Source organism: Podarcis erhardii (genome assembly GCF_964252035.2).
Source record: "Podarcis erhardii genome assembly, chromosome: 5".
Taxonomy (NCBI): domain Eukaryota; kingdom Metazoa; phylum Chordata; class Lepidosauria; order Squamata; family Lacertidae; genus Podarcis; species Podarcis erhardii.
Window position 1 is genome coordinate 45,407,632 of NC_138509.1, and position 17,233 is coordinate 45,424,864.

The 17,233-nt window shown below is 38.3% G+C and overlaps 1 protein-coding gene across 1 annotated transcript in view; it reads left to right on the forward strand.

The window, feature by feature from the left end:
* Positions 1 to 17,233, forward strand: part of CHST15 (carbohydrate sulfotransferase 15) — a 71,091-nt gene that overhangs the window by 40,625 nt on the left and 13,233 nt on the right. The window contains exons 2-5 of the mRNA XM_081863739.1: positions 4,000 to 5,007; positions 8,350 to 8,689; positions 12,989 to 13,126; positions 16,200 to 16,356. Of these exons, the coding sequence (XP_081719865.1) occupies positions 4,462 to 5,007; positions 8,350 to 8,689; positions 12,989 to 13,126; positions 16,200 to 16,356 (1,181 nt within the window). The 5' untranslated portion in view covers positions 4,000 to 4,461. The remainder of the gene's footprint in view (positions 1 to 3,999; positions 5,008 to 8,349; positions 8,690 to 12,988; positions 13,127 to 16,199; positions 16,357 to 17,233) is intronic.

Below are 17,233 nucleotides of genomic sequence, written 5' to 3' on the forward strand. Positions count from 1 at the left end.
TAACACACACACACACAAACACACACAGCATAATTTTGCATATAATTGATTGGGCTATTTTTAATAAACTGCACAAGCCACTCACACACAAGTGTGCACACAATGCAAGATGCAGCAATGCTCAGTTTAGTATAAATCCAGCTACAATGGATTCTTCCTTCATCGTGTTCTCAGGCTATTAAAGTTTTCTGCTGGGATTGCTACATACGGTTTGCAAGTGCTGTATACTAAAACACCATGATATTTAACATGTAAATTTTGCTGTTAATAGTTAATTTTAAAGGGTGAGTAATTTCCTATTCTCTAACTACTATAGCAGTTTACAGTATTTCATCGTTCTTGGTGGGCAAATATACTACTTGATCACAGTGAAACAAACCCTTGTAAAATGTGGATCACATAATTGTCTTGTTTATTTAAATAATTCATCCCATTTATTTAAATGTTCCACAGTCATATTATGCAATTATTATGAAGTCAGCTTACTATTTTTGCAATTCTCTTTTCTTTCACTTCTCTTAATATCTTAGTTTAAAGCCTGCAGGGTCATTAAAACCCACCCATGTGTTCCTTTTACTAATGTGAGTAATCGTATTGAAACTTGAAACTTATTTTCAGTTGTTGTTATATGAAGGTTCTTATTTATGCACTGGCACATATATCTCTAATAATGCTTTTGAACATTTCTGAAGGCTCCTTCTGGGTCTTCTAATTCTACTCAGACATAAGCCGGTGCTCAGCACAAGAAGCAGTTCAAATGCTCCACTTTCTGTCATTTGCTGATTTTAATTACAAACTTTTTTCAAACATACAGTAATTATGCCTGTAAGTCAGTGTTAAGCCCTTAGGGACTCAGCTGGTTTTCATAAGAACTGTATAAGAAAACGTTGTGCACTTGAAGCAGCAACTGGTAGTTGAAGACTTAGTTTGGTATATTGTAAGAAGACTTCATGGTAGTAATTTTCCTTTATATATTTGCTAGTTTTACAAAGTAAAAACTGGAATGTACCTGTTTCCAGTGCCAATGATAACATGAATCTGTGTTCTTTATATGCTGTGTTCTTTTTTTTTTTTTTTTTTTGACAAATTGCAGACGGAAAGATTTTCTGTAAGTCAAAAACACCTGTAAATGCAGGCGTCTAATAACATGTATTCTATAAACCATATTGAATCTTATCTGATTTCCTCTGTGTCCTATTTAGCAAACTTTGTTCTTGCTACTGTGGAACCAGAATAATTGGTTGAATCAGAAAAATGCAGTCTTGAAAGGAGGTTTACAAATAACATATAAATAGATTCTTCGTGAGCTTGGACTGGAGATTTCACTGATCTTACTCCGACAAAGTTAGGAGTACTACTTTAACTAAAAGTTTGGGTGAATAACAACTTTTGTACCTGGCACAGAAACTTCCAATAATGTCTTGATTGAGAGGCCACTACCTTATTGATCACCGTCTCATGTAAAGGGACACTTACAACTGTGTTAGTTATTAAGATCTGGGTCCAATCAGTGTTCAAGAGTTGGCACAAAAATGGAGGAAAAAAGCTTGGTATTTGCACAAGTTGTTTAGGTGTCCCTCAAAAGGTTATCTGTCATCAAACATATGATTCAAACTCCATAGCCAATTAGCCAGCATAGGGAACCCTATTTGTAGACTAAGTTCTTATGTGCACAATTTTCATTTTATTTCTGTGGTTCAAGAGTTGGGGATAGATGGATGTCTATTTCTGGTCCGTGTGTATTTTGCATCCATAAGCCCATTCCTAAATCTAGTCCACCCTGTTTACATGTCAGTCTGCATTTTAAAGCAATGTATGTAAATTCACATTTACTGACATTTTCTCCCCAACAAAACATGCATTTCTGTTGGTATAGTCTCCTAAAACATATTTTATATGCATTTTGACATAAATTAAACATATTCTTATATTCATCTAAACATTTTAATGCATATTTTGATACATTTTCTGAGCCAAGAACAGTATCCCTAATGGAAAACGGAAGGATAACTCTAATGCAGGCATCCCCAAACTTGGCCCTCCAAATGTTTTGGGACTACAGTTCCCATCATCCTTGACCACTGGTCCTGTTAGCTAGGAGTGATGGGAGTTGTAGTCCCAAAACATCTGGAGGGCCGAGTTTGGGGATGCCTGCTCTAATGCATGCATTAGCAACTTAATACAGTTTCCTACATGTGCCACCTTTAAGAGAAACATCTATGAGTCAGAGGTGTGGTCTGGCTGAAGGAGCTGGTTACTGATCAGTGTAGGCTCCTGGGCCTCATCAAGAATGATGTTTAAGTTGCCATTAACTCAGCTTGTAGAGTTCCTATAAAAGCAGCAGAAGACAATGCAACAACTACATTGCAATCTTATGTATTCATCTGGGAAGTGGGGATCAGGTTGGTGTGCTTAATAAATGTTGAATGAAACCGTAGAGTATAGCATCCCTAAGCAGTAGCAGTGTGTGGTTTAATGTACATGTATTAATTTTCCATTACAGTGATTTCTTGGTTCATTTTTTTTCTTGTAGCACACATAATTTCGGTTATGTTTTGTAAAATGTAATTGGTCAAAATGTTTACATCTCTGAAATCCTTCATGATATAAACAAAACGTTAGTTGATGCTGTAGATACTTTAAATATGTCAAAATGGAATCACAGGCTTTTCTGTCCTGATGAAATTTAATTGCGATCAACATTTTAATTTAATAGAATGTAAGCAATTTAGGCTCTGTTTCAAAGAGTTGTGCTGCTGGCTCTGTGCACTTAAGTGAGACTTTGGATTACCACTAGTATCACAACTGTTTCATGGGGTGGGGCAGAGAAAAAATCCCAATGCTATGCATACCTAAAGGCCCAAGTTTTTCTTCTTGAACTGCACATTAGAGAAAGGGTTAATGCACTGGTCTGATATAGCCATATTCTCATTTCCCCTTGAATTCTTGGAATATGCTACCTCCACAGTATTAAAATTTATTTGCAACAGTTTAATGCAATTTTTTTGGTGCTGCTGCTTAATATTCTTTATCGATCTTGAAAAGGAGAGACATTCAATTACTTTCTCTCCAGAAGTATCCTACTTATTACCCCTTTGTTGCTTAGGTTAATAATGAGTATGTCCAAGCAAGGACTGGAAAACAGAAATCAATTTGTGGCCCACAATTCATTTTAGAGAATCTCTAGGGGCTGCTGTATTCCTGAACCCTTAACCATGGCTTTTTCTTCCTGCCCAATACAAACTTGGTGATTTTTGCTACTCAAAAATCCACTGTGTTAGTATTATTCTTTGCTCAAAATTTGCCTGTGGAGCCTTCACACAAATCATGAATGCTGCTCCCTTTCTAAACAGCTTTCTTGCCCCACAGATCCATTAGATTGGCCTTTAGAATGTCCCACTGGGTAATCTTGACCCAGATGATTGCTTAGCTTAATCTTATTCATAATCTGTACCATAGTCTTCAGAGTATCCCAGCATAAAATTGTCAGTTGACACGCTCACCACCTTTCCCTTCCACGTACCTCATCTTTCTATCTCTTTATCTCAAATATTCAAGCAGATAAACACACACAACAAATTCAGTTCAGAAGCATGCACCAGATGCTATTAAAAACCAAAGCAAAAAGCAGAAATTTAACCCCCCCAATTATTGGGGGGGGGGAAGCCTTATGGTTTGGTGAAGGCCCTGACTCTTGTTGCTATCCTCCTCACCTCAGAGGATGGGGCACTGGATAGATACCACCTCAAAAGGGGCTGAATAGTTCAGCAAGTTCATGTAAGTAGTTAGTCCTTCAAGTTCCTGTCCAAATCATTTTCAAGTCCTCTATACTTATTCCCAGTACTCAGAATTTACCTTTCCCCTTAATATGCAATTTAACATAGATTCATCTACCAGGGTTAATATTTCAGTAGTCCATCACCTAATAAAGTGAGTAACACTTTGGTCTGACTTCTGGACAGATAATTTTATTCACATTTTCTCTTTGTTCTCTTCTAGGTTACACAACAGAATCCTCTGAAGTGATTATAAAAATGAAGAACTCCAGATCATTTCTCTGTCTTGGAACCTACATTTTAAAGGAATATATTTAAATCTCAAGAAGAATCTTTTCTCTCACATACCTAAATTTGTTTAATTTTGATGAAAGGACAATGAGCTCCTTTTGTTTTTTGTGTCACTTCACTCTGTACAGTGAAATCCCACTCTCCTCATTTTGTTCAATGGGAAAAACCTGAACTTATCATCATCAACTTAAAAACAAAATTTTGTATGTCCAGATCAAGTATAATGTGCCTCTAATACATTGCCATATTATTTTCAGTAGTTGCCATCTGTTTTGGTTAGTCTGCTTTTTTAAAAAAACATATACTGATTTGACAAAGTTTCTTGATTGCTTGTAGAAAGTGACTTTCATCCATTTGAAATGGCTCCTTACACCAATTATTTAATGGTACTAATATGAAGCATTGCATTCAACGTTGCATAGCATTGTTATCAAATGACTTGCACAGACAGTGTTTCAAGTGCCAGCGGCCAACTCACAATATTAAAGAGTGTCCTTCTCTGTGCAGAGATAAAAATAAAGTTCTGTTGCACGTGGATAGCAAACAGATGAACTTGCTTGCAGTGCTAGAAGTAAGGACTTATCACAGTGAAAGCTGGACTGGATTGTTTTGCTTGAAGAAAGGAAAACTATGCAGTTTAATGTTTGGATTATTAATAATGATGCTAGTGATGGCATCCTATATATTGACTGGAGCTAAACGTGGCCTCTTGCTGATGCAGCCAGCACTACGATATGGAGCTTTTACTAGCAGTTCAAACTTAATGGACAATGAGAGCCTCTGTGATATGAAAGACCATTACCAAACATCTAAAATGAATATTTCATATGCAAAGGATTATCCAAGCATTAAAGTAATTATTGACACAATTACTACAAACATTGAGTTTATAACTAGACATCTTCCAGACTTAGAAGATTTGAAGAAACAAGAGATGCATGTGAGTATACAAGAGGGAGAACTATTGATTTAAAAATGGTAACCTTGACCATTACTCTCTGTAGTATCTAGTCAACACCAACACAGTGATGCCATTATAAGCCAATGCACTCTTAAGTTAACACTCACTGAGGAATCAAGGCAGATGCACTTCAGTTTAGGTTAACACTTACATTTAGCAAGGCGTTGGGACTCCCTATCAGTTGTATAGCTGCTTCTCTTCATTCATGCTTTTGATATGACCCAGTAGTAGATACGATTGAGAACAATAGATAGTCCCAGAAACTGGAACACACATGTTGGAGCCTAGGGAAAGCCACTGTGGTGCTTTATAACTTTCCTCTGGAAATATGGAAAGATCAGATCAAACAGTGAGGTAGTTACTGTAGCTGGATGATCATAGACATTCTGCTAGTCAGATCAGACCCTTAAATGAAGTGATTTTTATCAATTGTATATACAATAGACTTACAAGTTGCACAGGGGGTACGTTCTGGAGGATTGCGAGTAAAGCCAAAATTGTATATAGTCAGAACAATTCCAGAACTGCCCCTGCATGATGCTTCCTACCTTTCTGAAGCTGGTGTTGCAAGTGGACCTTGCCTTCCATGAAACCAGGCATACTGGGTTGTGGAAAGGTCTCATTCAGGCTCTGGGAGCTTCCATGGAATCTCATGAGATTTCAGATGGCCCCATGGGATCTTGAGGGAGCCTCCCAGAGCCTAGTAAGCAAGTATGAGAACTTAAAAGCTCTTTTCATGTTAGCAAAGCCCATCATGGAAAGAGATTTTAAGATTTCCTCCTTGCATGCATCTAATTTGTGCAACTGCTGCTATATAAATACCAGACATGAAAACTGGCTTATCACTACATGCTTTTACTGGTGTACAGGAAACAGAGATGTGGTTGCCACTGCTATTGGTAAATCAGACCTGAAGAGAGTGAACACAGAAAGTTCTAAGAATTCTTTATCTAGATAAGTCTAATTCTTCCAAGGAGGTTTCTTATATGCAGTTTGTAGATGCTCAGGAATGTAGAGTGTTAACAGATGTTTGGGAGTATGTGGGAAGAGAAAATTATTGGATGGAGACACGCTTAAAGGTCCATATGAACACTTTGAAGCACAATCTATTCCTTAGACTTTTAGGACTCTAAAATGCTAAAATCTGAGGGATTTCAGGAAGGTATAGAATTTATGTTAAACAACTAGAAGTCAGTGTTTCTTTACAATGAAAGTGGTACAGTTTTATTAACTAAACCTGAACATTAATTTGATCTGTGTATTTCATCTTCATTTAAACCAGTGTTTCCTAATTATTATTTCCTTGCATGCATATCTTCCAGTTTGCTTAATCTTATTGGACTTGCATATTTCAATAACCTTCAGCCAGGTTTTCCAGTGTTCACAATACCAAGCTGAGATACTCTCTTAGGTGTGACTGTTTAGGTTCACTATTAATATTGGTGAACTATATCCTTCCTATGCGATATCAAGTGCAGCACCTCTTTGGTTCGCTTAGATAAGCATTGAACTAGTGTTATTGTGAGTGATTGCCTGGGAATTGAAATCCTGGAGACCTGCAGTCAGTCAGTATAGACAGAACTGGGCTAGATGAAAAAATGGTCTGATTTGGCATAAGGAAGATTCCTATGTTCCCAACCACTCCATACATCTCTGAATTAGTTCCATATAAACCACAAGAGTCACTTGTTGATCTCCCAAGGATTTCTGTTATTGCTTTGGCTCTGAAAATTCACCTTGGCTTTCCTTTACCCTATAATTCATCCAATAAATTAATCTATGACTATTATTGAAGCCATTGCTATGCTGTCCAGTAGTATCATAACCCTATACAACACAAACTTGTGTCTTTACTAGGTCCAGTTTTTGCTATAGGATGCTATAGTGGAAGCAACATGAAAGTGACCTGTGTGAAGTCAGACACCCAGGTGGCAGAATGCTTGATGATACTATAGGACATTATGTGGTGTTTCTTTTATGTTTGTGCAGGGTTATGACTATGTTGGAAGCAGTGTGTGAATCGCTGTGCAAACTCATTACAGATATAGCTCAGGGTGACAGTTTCTGCAACTGTAGCATCAGGTCTTCTGTTCTCAGTTGCCCATGCTAAAACAAGATGAAAAGCAGAAATGGCAAAAGCAAAATGTGAAAACTGTTGCAAATAGTCTTCAATATGTCTCCTACTGTGCAGGAACTAAAGACCAGACTCTCATTAAGAATTCACTCTGCAGTTAACTTACAGGTACAATGAAGTACTGTACAGTGTCTACACAGAAATAAGTTTCTTCATATTTAATGGGGATTACTCCCAGGTAAAAGTAGTACATGATTTCAGCCTAGGCTTCGCTTATGGGCTAGCATTGGAGAAAGCTGTGTGGAAGGCATAAATTCAACAGATTAAGTGCAAGTATGGGGAAAGATATTCACATTCTAGCTGTCAGACATTTTATCATGCAAAACATATACAAATCTGTGGTCTCTTTTGTGAGTAGGTCAATGTGGCCAATCCATATACAGTATACTGGACCCAGAAAATCCTGTTGGCCCTTCTGATTGTAGTCTAGGGGTGTATGATCTCAATGCAGCATTCAGGTCACTCTGCCTGTCCCTCCTACATCCTTTTTCTAGCCCCACGCCCCACCAGTCCTGGTTTGCACCCTTCTTGAATCCCTTTCCCTGCAGGAAATGCATCCTTGAACTTTGATAATGCTGTTTGCTTGTCTGGATGGATGAGAGAGATTGAGTGTGTGTGAATGTGTATAGAAACTAGCCTACTGTATAGTGGTAAAATTCACATTTGTTGCTCCATCTATTTTTGCTTCTGATACCACCCTACACTGGCATGTGGGTCCCAGAAGCCCCTCGAGCTAAAAAAAGGTTCCCAACCCCTCATATTTAATAGAGTGGTTGCTATGCAGAAGCTTTTGTAGAGAATTGCTGTGTTATGTAGTGTGTGATGCTTTTCTCAAATTATTCCTTCTATTGATGCGTTATAATTTTGTCATACATAGATGAATTCCATCTGCTCTAGGAATTAATTTCTTAAAATACAATTCTATCTATGGAAGTCTGCATAGAAGCAATATTTAGGTTTAGATAACCATATCACTTCTTTTTGTGTTTAAGAGCTGGGCTTTACAAATACATTCCTCTTCTCTGCCAGCTCTACATATCCTCCTGGTCTTATATCTGTGCAACAGCATAGGCTATCGGAACATTAAAATGTCTGGAATGTGTAAACAATAGGATTATCATAACCGGAAGTGCTACCATGTTCTTTGTTTCCTGCCTTAATGAGAGCTTTTATTCTCTGTTTTGCAGATGTTCTCCGTAATTCCTAACAAGTTTCTTCCAAACAGCAAGAATCCTTGTTGGTATGAAGAATACAAAGGAAACACTACTAGGGATCCTTATGCTACAAACTCATATGCGTTGTATTCCAAACGTTTTCGGACAATATTTGATTACCTTAGAAAGGTGTTTTGGAGCCATTTGTATCATTACAAGGAGAAGCACTACCGGCTACGCTGCCTTCCCCATTTCTACATCATAGGCCAGCCAAAGTGTGGAACAACAGACCTTTATGATAGGCTCAGGTTACATCCTGATGTGAGATTCTCAGCAATTAAGGAGCCTCACTGGTGGACAAGGAAAAGGTTTGGTGAGTAAACACACTATCTGACACAGAGTTGTGTTTGCAGAAATGAATTCTTAAATCTTCCTTTCGAAGCAGCATCTCTTCATTTTTAAGTTTCTCCAGTAGACCTAATGCTGGAAACCAATAGGTCTAGCCTTAATGTCTGTATCTATGGCAAATTGCCTTGGATACACACTGGACGTGCACATAACAAGCCCCCAATCAGCAGCCTAATATAGAGAAGCCTATCAGCTGGATTGGTATAAACAACAGCCTGCCCTAATATTAATGAATTGATCTATATAATGCCCAGGTTGCTTGTCAGCTGTGTGCAGAGCAAATCTTAACATTGCACAAATTTATAATAAGCTGTCATCAACTAGAAAAACCTAGGATGGGTAGCACTGTTTGTTGTTTGGCCATAAGCAGATGTCTATACAAATTTGCCTTTTTGTGTAATTCTTTCAAAATACCTGCTCTGACTTAGGTAAAGGAGTTGATGCTAAAAATCCATTTCAGGCAGTGCCTTGCGGTAACATGAGAACTGATTTTCTTTTTGACAGTTCCATGTGGCTTGATCAATACCAGGTTTAGTGGGGCTCTTGGTTTCCTGCCCCCAGGGACTCTCACCCCTTAACCTTGAAAGTGACAGGTATATGCAGCAGCATCATAAAGGGGGGGGCAGTTTAATGAGCAAGTTCTGCTAGTCACCACTGTTTTAAGCTCCCTCTTAGTATGTGAGGTCCCTGTGTAGGAGTAGTTTATTTTGTGGAGTTAATATGCTGGGTGCTTCAGCTGCTAAGGCTGTAGTGTTGGAGAGTCAGTGGTTTTCATTTGCCCAAAGCAAAGGGCTCATGTCATGGGCAGCTGCCCATGGAACTCTGGTGCTGGGCCTGTGGCTGATATATGGACGATGCAGTCACAAGGATAAGGCAGATTGCATGGGTTTTCCCTTGGAGGAAAGGTGCCAGTTGCATAGAATAATAGAGTTGGAAGGGACTGCAAGGGTTATCTAGTCCAGCCACCTGAAATGCAGGAATATTTTGCCCAACACGGGGCTCTAACCCACAACCTTGAGATTAAGAGTCTCGTGCTCTACCGACTGAGCTATCTTAGAATACAGGCATGTGTGATTAGCCTGCCCAGATGCTTCAGCTGCATAGTGTTGTATAACAGAGCTTGACTCCACAGTCTGTATTGGCCTGGTTTGAAAGGTGAACAGACTTAGTGCTAGTTCCCATCTGATGATGAGCTCATTCAAGGACATAGTGACAACAGTTTCTAATATCTACCTTGCTTGAGTGCCAGTTTGGCAGGAGTGAGGGTTGGAAGCAATTACAATGATTATCTGAAAGCAGGACCAGCGTCAGCACCTGGAATCCTTGGGCTTCTGCCCGTGGATGTTGACACTGACCCTGCTACCATTCTGCTGACGGGTTTCCTAGGATTTTTAGTTCAGGAAACAGATTTATTTTTATTTGCTTTCAAGAGTTGCAAGGATTCAAATCTTGAAATATCAAAGCAGTAGAGAATATGTTTTCATTATTTTTTTAATTATTGAAAACTGAGCTCCCTCCCTGCCAAGCCTGGTTATAGTCACTTCAGTCTGGTTCTGCTCAGTATGTCTCAAGACACAAGGGAACAGTTTAGCCTCTATGGATTTTAACACCAGTGTTGTGGCTTATGATTAGTGATATAGATGGCCTAGTAGCCTGAGGTTTATACCACACAGGGGATAGGTTCAGTTGTGTACGCCCTCCCCCTGCTTCAGATAAAGCCTTAGAACGAATACACAACAGAGCTTCTTCTGTCTGCAAATTGGTTTGAATAGGAAACCACTGCTTTTCAGATTATATATGATAATGCCTTCAAGTATGAGTGAAGTCCCTCTAGTTGAAATGGACTAAATTGGTACAACTGGTTTCCTCTACTAAGGCAGTTGAAGCAGCAAACTCAATAAAATTGAGCTGAACTAATTTCAGAGGGATTTTAATTGGTGTGCAGTGTTCTTTCAAGCATATTCTTTGTGGTTTGTCTCTTATACGAGTTCTATACTTGGCCCAATAAAACAACTTCTGAATTTATTTCAAATAAAATTCCATGTTCTGAGGCCAAATGCAAACAACAACTGTTTTAGAATTATTTGAAAGGACCAGGCAGGTACATCTCCAAAGCTGAGAAACTCTGGGCTTTGCCATCTGGCCAAGAAGACTATGTATGCCACTCTGAGTGGAACACAGGCATGCTAACAAGTTACATGTAACAGCATGGAAGAATACCCATAAACCAGCCTTCTTCTGCTGCTTCTTCCTCGTTAAAGTTATATACCACCCTTCATCTGAAGATCACAGGGTGGCTTACAACATAAAAACACAAAATAAGAACATGAAACTCATTAACATAATAGCAAAAAATACACTTTCCCCCAGAATTCCAAGTTATATTATAAGTAGGCTTGCTTCCATATTTGGCAAATATTTGGCATTTAGCTGTGGATTTGGAGTTCTGACAGGGCAGAGCACCCTATAAAAATTGGGAGGAACTACAGTACTAAATTCTAATGCAATGATGATACAGCTTGATACAGCTTGGGTTGCCCACCATGCCATGCCTTGTTTTATCTGTCCAGAGACCTCCAAGGCCTTTGAGGTATATTGATGTCATCACTGCTATACACTAAAAGCAAGAGGCCTTTATGCCTACTGTGCCTGGCACAGCACAAATAAAGTCCTTTGGGCTATTGCTCCAGCAGCATCCAAAAGGAAGGAGGCCATGAAAAACTAATTCAAAGCATGCAGGCCATACCATGCTTATGTACAGGAGCTCTGTGAAGTTTGCAGCCTGCTCGATATGAATCAGGTACTCACTTCCTTGCCTGACTCCAGGACCCAGTCTACATCTTTATAGCAGCCTCCAGTCTATTCACCATCAGGCCCAGATGTGCCAGGACCTAGATATTTTGGAGCAGCTTCCACAAACACTGGCATGATAATAAATACCTGGTTAAAACCAGAATCCTCTGGGCCTTCTACATAATTCTCTTGGTTGCATTTCCCGGTTCTTTGCTCTGAAGTCTTTGTAGTTTGCTCTGACCTATTAATATCTCCTTATTCATTCATTTCTACAGCGGCAGACTGTGCTTTAGTATAGAAGATACTAGGCAGACTTTCTTTGACTCATGTTTCTCGTGCACTTTTCTGCCTAATGAAACAACCATAATCTAGAAAGAGAAAGAGATTCCTTTTATAAGCATCTTCCAATAAAATATTTTATTGGACCTTCCTTGTGCTCTGTCTGCTTCTGGCTTACTGGGCCGGTTCTATAATACAAAGGTTAAAGGTAAAGGACCCCTGGACGGTTAAGTCCATGCTAATTAGCACTTCCTTATTTAATGGCATCCCGTAGTCTACTTTATAAGGTTACACCATTTGGATTTGTCACTAAGAGCTTCCCTAGCAAGCACCAAGGTGGCTTCTGTTACTATGTGGCCAGGATGTAAATAGTATTTACACTCATGTGAAATAAATACACAATTATCAATGTCCATATTTATGCACACATATGTATAATTGTAATTATATATTTATTTATAGTGCTGCCTTTTCCCTTGACAGGAACTCAAGGTGGCTTAAAGAAAAAATAAGAATAATTTATTCATGTTCATGTACATGTAGACTACAAAGAACTTACTACATGGAATAGATTATGTAGAAATTAATCATGCAACCATTCTGACTCTTTTTATCATATCCTTATTTATTTAGGGTTTTGGACATGTTTTATTACTGTTAATTTTACAATAAAAAAGAACTTGAAAAAATAATAGAATATAGTGTTTTATAAAGTAAGTTGAAAAACAAAATGAGATTGATATACTTAGAGTAAATCAGTTCTTTAAATTTCAGAACATTTCACAGCAGTAGTTTATAATTTGGAGAAAATAAGTTCTTTTGATGGTACTTAACCACATCACATCAAATCCAGTTTGCTATATTGCCATTTTGTCTTTGTCCTGGTTCTTTTGACTTCATTAAAAGAAATTCCCAAATGTTATGTGTCCACTAATTCAATACCAGGTGTTATTTGAGAGCTCTGTTTCTATGCAAGCAGTATTCCTGCTGCAGCTACCATGCAAGAAAATAGTTATTCATGTTACTTCCTTGTTGAACCATCAGTATAATTGAATAACTATCGTATCTTATTTATGATTATGCTATTTGAACAGGGTCTTCCACCAAATAGTCCAAAAGGCAGAGCAGTAAACATCTCTACTATACCACTGTAGATTCCAGGCTTACTTTATTTATTTATTTTTGGTTTCAGGGATAATTCGTCTGAGGGATGGATTTCATGATCGCTACCCAGTGGAAGATTACCTGGACTTGTTTGACTTGGCTGCTCATCAGATTCAGAGTGTGTTGCAGGGGGACACTGCAAAAGACTTCAACAAGATAATTATTGGTACAGAAACTACTGCTTATAGGGGTTTATGTTGCTGGTATGAGACTTGCTTTAATAACATCGGTAGTTATCTGTACTAAGATAAGAGTTCACTGATCTCCTCTGTATCTTAGCAATGTAAGCTAAGTATACGATAGCAAAAATGTGGATAAGGCATTTTATTAGAACAACTTCTGTTGGCAAAAGGGTAATGCAAGCTTTACAGCATCATGAAAGTGTGCCTTCAACTAGTAATGAAAAGTTGAGCAAACATCTGTCTGAAAAGAAGAGCATTATAAATCTTTAATTTTGCACCTTGTTTTCAGTGTAAATAGAGGCTGTTTAAAAATGCATTAATATTATTGAGTTATTTATAACACTTTATAGCACCTTGGCAACAATATAGTGTTCAATGCAACGTGCTGTCCATCTAAAATAAAAAATAACTACAAAGAAATACAAACATGCAGAATCGGGCAAAAACTTTGTGAATAAAAAATACCTTCACTTACTGGTGAAATCTAGATGCATTCCATCACTATGTCCCACTGATTTAACCACAGCAAATGACATCATAATAAGCAAATAAGTAATCTGATTAACTTGATGGGCATGGAAGAATATATGAGATAACGTATATGGGACTTTAGCTCTATTGTTTCCCTTAGGATCCATTCAGTGCAGGGTTGACCAGATGCCAAAGAGGACAGAGTCCTTGCACCTTTAATGGTTGGGTAGGAGAGGCAATTTCAGGTGGTGTACAGTGGTACCTCGCAAGACGAAATTAATTCGTTCTGCGAGTTTTTTCGTCTTGCGAAGCACGGACTTTGGAAAAGCTTCAAAAATCACCAAAGTCTTCAAAAACCTAAAAAAAGGCTACCACACCGCGTGCTATGAGTTGCTCCTCGAAGTCAAGTCGCAACTGCACTCCCTGAATGCACGGTTTTAAGAAAAAGGAAACAAACTTGCAAGACAAAGGAAACAAACTTGCAAGACGTTTTCGTCTTGCGAAGCAAGCCCATAGGGAAATTCGTCTTGCGAAGCAACTCAAAAAACGAAAAACTCTTTCTTCTTGTGAGTTTTTCGTCTTACGAGGCATTCGTCTTGCGAGGTACCACTGCAGTTTGCATGAGAAGCTATACCTGCTGAAGTATCTGTTTCTACACAATGCTAAAGGCATAGGTTTCCTCTTTTGCATCTGGTCACCCTAATTCAGCAACAGCACTTTGTTTTTTTGGAAGACAGCGCAGGATAGTTGCAAGTGTGGCATCAGCAGGTAGGAAACAAAGTCTGCTCAGACTCCACAAATGCCTTGGGAAACTTTAGGAAATAAAACTTTTCATGGGATGGAGATGTGGTGTTAATAGGAACCTCCACCTGTAATTTCTGCCTGCTGTGCTGCTGTTTAGTTACATAAAGGAACCAAATATAGTGACAATAAACATTTGCTAGGCATAAGAGATGGGATAGGTTGGATTTCCTTCAAGGGACCAATTTATTCTACTGTCTACTGAGACTGGGGAAAGTCTAAGCTGTTGTGACCTACGAAAGTTATTATGACATTATTGACATATCCTGACTTTTTAAATCAAGAAGCTATTAGGCCTCATTATTTTGTTGTGATATGAACAGGTTCACTGCTCTTTCTATAAACAAATATTGTGCCTCAAGTGCTCTTTCTGGACTTTTATTATCAAGGACACATACAAGCTACATTTTTATTTTATCGGTCTCTTGTAAGGGAAAGAATGCTAATTCAAACGGCTAATGTACTTTTTTTGAGCAATTGCCTTTGCAAGGAGCTGAACTTTTTGTTAAGGAAAATGTTTACATGGCCTCTTCTTAATAAAGTTTACAGGAAATCATCTGAATTAAGATGCTCATTATAATGAACTTTTTTTTATTACCTTGTTAAAAATACAATTTAGTCAAGAATCCATCTATAGGAAATATGAAAATCTGAGATTTTCTTAGGGAGCCACATTATTAAACGTCAAATGATTAAAAAGGAGAGATATAATTAAAACTATAAACATCCCTCTAACTTTACCAGGGAAAGTAATTTTACAATCAAAAACATCTCTGAATCAAATCTTTATTGGGTTGTAATTATATTGCCAGATGAAGCCATGGAGGTTTCAGAAGCCCTACACAAGACATTACCCTTGCAGCTCCAGGCATTTTAGACAGGGTTTATTTATTTTTGATCCTTATTATGATAAATTTACCAGAATGGTTTATGAAAGCACAACATGATTTTTTACCATTAATCTCTGGCTAAGGACATTAAAGAGCCATTTTTAATGAAAGTAGGCAGTTTCATCATATGTTGTATGCTTTTAGCGTCTATGAAAAATTGGTATATTTTGGAATGTGCTGTTCTCATTTGATATATAAATGCAGCAGCATTTAATTCATCATGGGTTAAATATAGATTCCTCCTCACAAACATTAATTCGTGTTGTGGTGCTATGGGGTGAGGGAGAGAGATGATGAAACAATAGAATCATGGAATTTCTGAGTTGGATGGGAAGTCAAGGGGTTATCTAATCTAACCCCCTGAAATGCAGAAATAATAGCTAAAGAATCTGTGACAGAAGGCCATCCAACCTTTGTTTAAAAACCTCCTTTGAAAGAGTGTCCATTACCTTTCAAGTTGTCTGTTCCACTATTGAATAGCTCTTACTGTCAGAAAGTTCTTCCTAATGATTAATCAGAATCACCTTTCTTGTAATTTGAAACCATTGGCTTGGGCCCTATCCTCAGAAACAGTGGAAAATAAGCTTGCCCCCTCTTCCATGTGGTAGCCCTTCAGATATCTGAAGATCATAGAGTTGGAAGGGATCCTGAGGATCATCCAATCCAACCCCCTACAATGCAGGAATCTCAATTGTATTTCCTTTCAGTCTCCGCCCAAGACATACCCAACTCCCTCAACTATTAAGAAGTGTATTTTTGGCTGCCATAGCCAAGAATAGGAAGTGACCTAGCATATTTCATTTAATGTTCTGGTCCTGCAGTGCATTTACAACAGTGCTCAGAATGAGCCAGTCATCTAGAGTGACACTGATTTGCAGCTTTTTGTCATTCCTAGGAGAGGCGAGTGCTTCGACAATGTGGGACAACAACGCTTGGATTTTCTTCTATGACAACAGTACAGAAGGGGAGCCTCCATTCTTAATACAGGACTTCATCCATGCCTTCCAGCCAAATGCAAAGCTGATTGTTATGCTTAGGGATCCTGTTGAAAGGTTAGCAAGCAATATTTACATAGTATCAAAGAAATGTATTTTATTCTTTTTATTTGTTTTCATGGATAGTTGACAGCTGCCCCCCAAATTGGTAAGTTGAGAGCAGCATAACTCACCCCCGCAACTCGACTCCATAAACACTCGTACCACCTCATCGAATCCATTATTTTAAAAACTTATTTTTTATATGGCTGATACAATCTATAAAGCAAAGGTGTTTTTAGTGTAGAAATGGATTCTTTAGGAATCCTATTCTAGAGCTAAAGAATATTTAGAATTCTTTAGCTCTAGAATAGAGATGGCTTACCTGCAGCCCAGTAGCCCGATGCAATCCCCCAAGACTTCAACAACATTGGTGACTGCAACAGAGAAAAGAAAATTCAAAGTAGACATGGTATGACAGTGGGCAAAGAGATTTGAACCTCTCTACCCAGCCCTGATGCAAATTGCCCCCTCACTATTTACCAGATTGATCATTTGATGAGGGGGGCAGTAACACACCTGCCTCTCCCTGTCAGCTAATTCACTTAGCTTACCTTAGGAAGATGTGTGTGTGCATGTGAGAGGGTGGAGTAGCCACACCCACCACTGGCATGTGGCCCTGGACCAAAGGACGAATGTGGCCCTTGGACCAAAAAAAGGTTAGCGCCTCCTGCTCTAGAAAATTCTACCTTTATTAGAAGTCCCCAGAATGTTTAAATTCCAGTAAAAAGATTTGGAAAACGTTCCTTGTTTTGCTTAGTTTCAGAATAAGGTGAATTACAATCCATGGTAGCTTTGACTTCCCATTCTGAATTAATTAATCACATTTTCAATCCTCATTTCCATATATTGGAGAAACTTTGAATACCTTTAATTCTTGAGCATGATCTGGGAA